The 6,580-nt window shown below is 48.5% G+C and overlaps 1 protein-coding gene across 1 annotated transcript; it reads right to left on the bottom strand.

Annotated features, from left to right (window-relative positions):
• Window positions 1-3,975: 3,975 nt before the first annotated feature.
• KD926_000078 (Zn(II)2Cys6 transcription factor) lies at window positions 3,976-6,351 on the bottom strand (the record flags this gene model as incomplete). The annotated part of the gene is made up of 1 exon (XM_053103999.1): window positions 3,976-6,351. The coding sequence occupies one exon, from the start codon at window positions 6,349-6,351 to the stop codon at window positions 3,976-3,978; it is 2,376 nt and encodes a 791-aa protein (XP_052952718.1).
• Between the last annotated feature and the right edge of the window lie 229 nt (window positions 6,352-6,580).

Consider the following 6,580-nt stretch of genomic DNA (forward strand, 5'->3'; position numbering starts at 1 on the left):
CTGGTCTATAGGCGAGTAGAGTTTCGAGCTACAACGATCAGGAAGGGGTAACTACGCTTCTTTCCAATAATGAGTGTGGTTGAAACAAGATCCACAGTCAAGAGAAGTGTTGTTGTTTGATGTTCTCAATTTGGGACTGTAGGGGTCGTAATCGAAGTCTGTTCCTACCGTATACCAACAATTGTCGTTTGGACCACGTAAATTCCGATGACAGAAGGCTCCAGACACGTGAAGAAAATGTTCGACCATCATTTTGTCTCCATCTAAGGGACAATTGTCTTTTCCACTCTTTTATCTCTTCTGTGAGGTAAAGGAGATCGATTTCCCGCTAATGTACCTTTTCCCCTTCTTGTAGGGTAGTGTTGTCTCCAGTCTGGTTTGATGGACTCGTCAACAGACATAAGGGTTTGTGACATATTTCCATATTAGACAGCATTTGTCGATGTTCATCTCCGACTCGCGGCTCTGTGCACGTTCCTCTTCTTTAAAGCCATTCGTTTTTTCTTTCTGCACCTTTGATATTTTCGGCGATTCCAGATGGAATTCTGGTTTCTGGTGTTATGTCGAGAGACCAGAGCAGTCTTCTATTACCGCCGATCTGCAGGGCATGGTAAGACGCCTTGTAAAACATTTGATTTCTGTGCTCCGTGGGCTATAATTGCCATTTGGGTGAGCCCTCAACAAGACCACCCGGTTTGTCACTGGTGCGTTCACATGTCGAGTTGGTCAATTGTGCGTTCATGATTGATGTCTATCGTACATCAGATTCACGATGCAGTCCAGGCTTTTCATCAGGCAAGAGCTTTTCAGCAAAGCTACCTTCGACCACATGTTTATATTCGGGTTTGTCGGTCATCACATCCAGAAGCTCAGGATTCTGTTCCACGCAGCTTCGTGTCTTTCGGTCTCTTTCGATTGGCCTAGGTCATTCCACAGTTTTATGTGTACGGTAGCTGTCTGCTCCGTATTGTTCTAGAGAATGCACTAGACATCGACTCGATGGTAAACAACCACGAGAGCTTCATGTAGATGTAATCCAAACCTATCTGCTGAACCAAGAGTGCAGTACTAGCTATTAGCCTCAAAACGATCGAGGTGACTCTTGATGCAATAGTTGGCAGGATGTGACACACCGGACAGTAGGGCCAGTATTCTCCCTTGTGTGAGAGGCCCTCACAACCCGGCTTCAAGCACAGAGCTGGATACTCCCTTTTTCACCCATTCTAGCACGGTATGGGGCCGACCTTCTCTCTTTGCCGGCAACCGTATTCATTTTGAAAAAAAGAGCATCCCGACCAAAAGCCCCCTAGCTCTGGGAACAGAAGACTGGCTCGCTCTCTGTTTTATCGCCCTCTGTTGCCGAACATGTATCTCAGGAAGCCTTTTTCATTCCAAACTAGGAATTTGAGGTTAACTTTTGCATTTTAATTCTTCATTTTGCTCTTTGGACACCCGCCAACCACCATTGTGCATCAATCTGAAAACGCGGACCGTTTCTGCCAAGTCCATATTTCATATTAAAGGGTGGCCAGTCGATAGTTACGAAACGTTCAAATCCTGGCGTGTTTCTAGGAAGGAATGGTTAGATTCAATCAGCCTAGAGAAGAAGGGCTAATATCCTTACCATCAAAAGAGACCCTATGGACGAAAGGTTTTGAAGTGGTCCGAAGATATAGGCTCGCCCATTCTAGTGGATATTCCGATTCCCGTTGTTTAATTTCAGCCATTTGCCCGTGATGCATAGTCTAAAAGACCATCTGGGAAGTCCTCATGATCTGATCATCTATTCCAGCGTTCGACCTGTGAATCCGAGCCCAGCAAATCCGGAGGAGCCCAATATTCGACTTGATTGTATTTTGACTTTATTAATTGAAGTCTTGGCATGGCCGGGGGAAAATTGGGATGCACATTGCGATTGATGTTTTGTGGGAGTGGGGGAGCTGGGTAGTCGACACCATCTGGATGTCTTTAACAAAAGTTAGCTCCACTAAAACATACTCTTCCAATTAATCCTAACAGCATACCGAAGCCCTAAATACACTCTCTGGCTCTATTTTCGTAAACATATTGAGCTTTCATTGCGCCCAATATTGAAACAGATCGTTGATGTAATCCCCGGGTCCCCTCGAGCGTCGTATGCTGAGGGATAACTGTCCTGATGTTTGCGGCTCTATCATTCTCATGTACAATGAGTATGCCACACCAGGCTGGCCGCTTCCAAAGGTGACTTCCAAACTCCACGAACGGAGCAAGCCCCTACCGGGAGCAGATACTTTCGTATTTCTTTCCCTTCTCCCTCAGGACACCAGGCCAGGTCAGTAGGCACAGGGGGGATCTTTCAAGGACATCTTCGTGGTCGTATCATCGGGAAATCTCGTCAAGCCCGACTACAAAGTCTCGCAGCATTTATCGGCCGGGCGTCAGTCTCTTGATGGTGTCGACTCAAGTCCAAGGAGAATGGGAGAATATTCGGATCCTTTTTGAGAAATTGCACGATATCTGTCCCCATGATTGCCCTTTGATGATCGTCCCGGCAAGTGGCTTCGTGAAGAGCAAACCTTGACTTTGTCCTCGGCTGAGGCTAGAAATTAGCAGCGCTCATAAGCCGGAGGGAATAGGACTTACATTTAACTAGACTGTTCATTTTCTCGCTGATTGAAAACCTGGATAATATCAGGCAATGGCGAACTTTTTCTTGTCGAGGCTCGCCAATATGATCAATAGCCTGTGCGAATGAATTCTTCGCTTCGTTGCCAGGGCCCACATCAAAGCTTCGCTCTTGCTTCGACCTTCCGACAGCTTGAGATTGGTTGTAGAACTCTAGCGAAAGGGAGGACTTGGCACATACCTGTGCAATGCTTTGAGGAGTTTTGTTTCATTTACCCTGGACGATCATCAGTTTCACGATTTCTGCTTCGGGACTCCCGGCCTGACTTTGAGAATACTCCGCAGCAGTTGAGCCGAGACTTGGAATGGTAATCGGATGAAAATGTGGCTGTACTTGTTGATAAGACATGAAATCCCAGATTTTCGTCGAGGTATCCATGGTTAAACCATTCTTCGTTTGCAGGACATGACTACTTCCTTATCCACTGCATTTCGTAAGTATATTTGCCTATCTTGAGTAGGAAGACACTTACGCTACCGCCCATCTCCGTGAACTGGTCCATCCGCAGGCACTTCGCTTTCTCATCTGAATTGGGCTCTTTTGCCCCCTTTCGGTGGATGCGTAGCTGAACCCCATTCGTGCCTTGTCTTGAGGGGGAACTCTCCAATTAATGCTCAAAGAATGGTCATCTTCTTTGTTTTCAAACAAATATCCACATCGGGTTGTTGATGGAGGAAGACGTATGTAGGCAGCCTCAAGCTGTTACAGTAGTATTTACCACACAGGGAGATGGAGATAGATGAAGATGAGGAGGAAGAAGATGAAGTTGGCGGAAGGGAATCTCCTGTCTATCTACTGGGGATCAAGGAAGCGCGTGAATATGTATGCCTTGGTGAAGCATTTCGGTGAAAGAATGATATACTGGGGAAACTGGGCATCCCTAGATTTTTAATATTCACTTGTCTGAGTCATACGGCTAGAATCTCGTAACTATTACAAGAATGCAGCAATTCTTGTCTTGGAAGCGAAATCACATGGGCAATTTACGGGGTTGGTGATCAGCAGTAGCTCATGATGATGTAATCGTAGATATGTAGGAACATTAGTTAGATATGATATTGTCTTAACAATGTCTTCATACGGAGTATCACGGCGCTAAGAAAGATTTCAATTTTCAGAAACATTTCCAATGTCCATATCATTGATTAATTGCTAGAGTTCATCTGTTTATTTAGGATCAATACATGTCTATTAAAGATTGGGTATAAACCGCCTAATTTACTCAGGTCGATCTTCATCCAGCAACCCTAGGCCTGTAAGCTCATAGTCAAAGTCAGTGCCCCAGAGACCGCTCCACTCCCCTAAGATCAAGAGTAGAACGCATTCTGGAACAAATCCGCATCCGAACCTCTCATAAACACCTCATTAACCTCATCACAATAACTCGGCCAAGCATCCGGATCAATCAGATCGACCCAAGACCACAACGTATTACCATCACCCTCTTGTCCCACGTCCGACATAAGACCCATGCCCCTGTCAATCGTAGCACTCTCGTTCGGGTCACCGCCTTGAGCAGTGGGAGCATCACCCGATCTAACATCGCCCAACTGTGCCGACGTCTCCGCCGCTTTCCGATGATCGATATTCAAAATCATCGTCAGCTTATCCACTTTCGCACGGAGGTACCGTGTCAAACAAGCCGCTCTCACGGCAACATCATTCTTCGGGCCGGCGAACTCGAAGGTTTCCAGCGCCATATCAATGTACCCTCTCGCTATCGGACAGCGATGGCAGAATGGATACGCAAGCATGAAGCCCATTAACGTGAGGACGGCATTCCACTGATACTGGTAGAGTTCGCAAGAGCCGAAGAACAGGTCTGATTGCGACATGCAGCGATGGACGGTTTCGATCGTCGCCAGGCCGTGTTTGAGCGCTGTGGCGGCGTGGGCTTCAGCTTGGGGACTACTTTTAGGAACTAGGGGTTGGGTGGGAAACTGGATGAAGACGCGATGCAGGCTGATGATGATGTCGCGATATTGAAGCTCCAAGAGGGTGGAGAGCTGGTGCTGTAGTGGTGGTCGATTCATGTAGGTGATTTTGTTGGTGTCTGCGTTTTCGGTTGGTAGGAATTCGGGTGGCTGCGGCATTTCAGGGACGCCGAGTTGAAGGTGCTGGAACCAGTCGTGCTTTTGCAGGGCGATTCGCCATTTATCGAGTCGCCAGAGATTCCGGGTGAGGGCTTCGGCTTGGGATTCTGCGTCGTGTGTTCGGTTCGGGGTTTTGTCTCGAGCGATTGATTCGATAACCCCAAGAGCCAGATATGTTAGTTGGATGGATTGAGTGTGGTATGGAAAGTAGTCCGATCCCGGTGGACTGTTTGATAGACGGCAAGGTGGCGTAGATCTTATTGTAGGGAGCTGGGCACTAAACGGCTTGCCGAGGTGTCTTGAGCAGCGAAAGTCCAGATGAACCAGTGTCCACCAGATGCGAGATGTCAGGTCCATTTCCTCGGGAGAGACCCCAGCAGGTGCATCGCTGTCGAAGTTCAATGATCGAGCCATTCGAACCGCCAGTCCGATCATGTTATACGCTGCTTGATGCTGGCCGGCGTCGAGGAGGTAGAGAGTCATTATGCAGTAACATTGGAGAATGGGGAGGGACGGCTCCGCGAATGTCGAGAATTGTGTTGCACTGGCTAGACAGCGCTGTAGGTACGACATGCCGATTACTCTGGAGCATCGATTGTCCTTCGAGAACTGCTTCCATTGGAGCCCCAGCAGTCTGGAATGCAGCCCCGAGTAGAATGCATACTGCATTGCGTACGCTGTTACTGCGTCCCGAAGCGGTGAGTGGGATTTCATGTCTTCAGGACTGAGAATAGGAATCAACGGGTGCAAACGGGCCCAGAATATTTCCAGAAGACGGTCAACCTGGACAGGGGAGAGGTCGCATTCTGTCGGATGAGCCCCCTCCAGAAGGTGTGGACCGAACGGTGATGTGTAGGTCAGAAGGGGGTCATCTGTAGGCGAAGTTTGCGAGAGCTGCGACATTCCAGAACAGAACGCATTCAGGCGGGAGATAAAACCTGTCATTGATTCTAGCCGACTGTTCATCGACGCAGGGTCATCTTGCTGGGCTCTTTTGCCATTGTCATGGCCCGAGACAGAAGTCTCTTGCGGTGTAATCAAGGCTTGGACTCCATCATCCTCGGCGCTATCAGAAGATTCGAGATGGGTCCGGCCGCGTTTTCGGGATAGGTCTGCCCGCGTTTCTCGGGAAGGAGGATCATTTCCAGTCAAAAGGCCCTCCGGAAACTGAAGACTATCATCGTCCTCAGCGCTATCAGAAGCAGGGGCAATTCGGGATAGACTTGACCCCGCTTGTCTGGGAGGAGGATTTTTTCTAGTCCAAGGTCTTTTGCCATCATCGTGGCCCGAGACGAGTCTCTCTTGCGGCGTAGTCACTGCTTGGGCTCCATCGACGCGAAGCCTATCAGAAGCAGGAGCAAATCGAGGTATGCCTGGGCCCGCTTGTTGGGAAAAGCGATCCTCTCTAGGAAAATGTCTCTCTGGAGACTGGGGACGACTACAGAGGACGTGGTTCTCCTCGCATTGGGAGCAAGGTGTAAACGAGTCACATCGTACCCGCTGGGCTCGACAGAAGTCGCAGGCCCGGCCGCGGCCGACCTTGCGACGTTTGGCCAGTGGGTACTGCTGGGATTCAAAATTGTGGAACATTTCTTCGTATAATGTGTGCGGGACTGTTGGACCAAGTGATGCTCACTCGTTCTACTGCACATCCATGATCAGGCTGAGAAATGGAATGTTAACCGGATAGACCCCATTTTGGCTTTCATCCAATCAGAATTTTTTTTTTTTTTCTTTTTGTTGTACCGTAGTTGATCACCTGACGCCCGTCCCCACCTGACGCCCGTTTTTCAACTCAGCGCCCATATAGAAATTGAAG

This window comes from Aspergillus affinis (genome assembly GCF_023601865.1).
Source record: "Aspergillus affinis strain CMG 70 chromosome Unknown NODE_101_length_133790_cov_87_718023, whole genome shotgun sequence".
Lineage (NCBI taxonomy): Eukaryota > Fungi > Ascomycota > Eurotiomycetes > Eurotiales > Aspergillaceae > Aspergillus > Aspergillus affinis.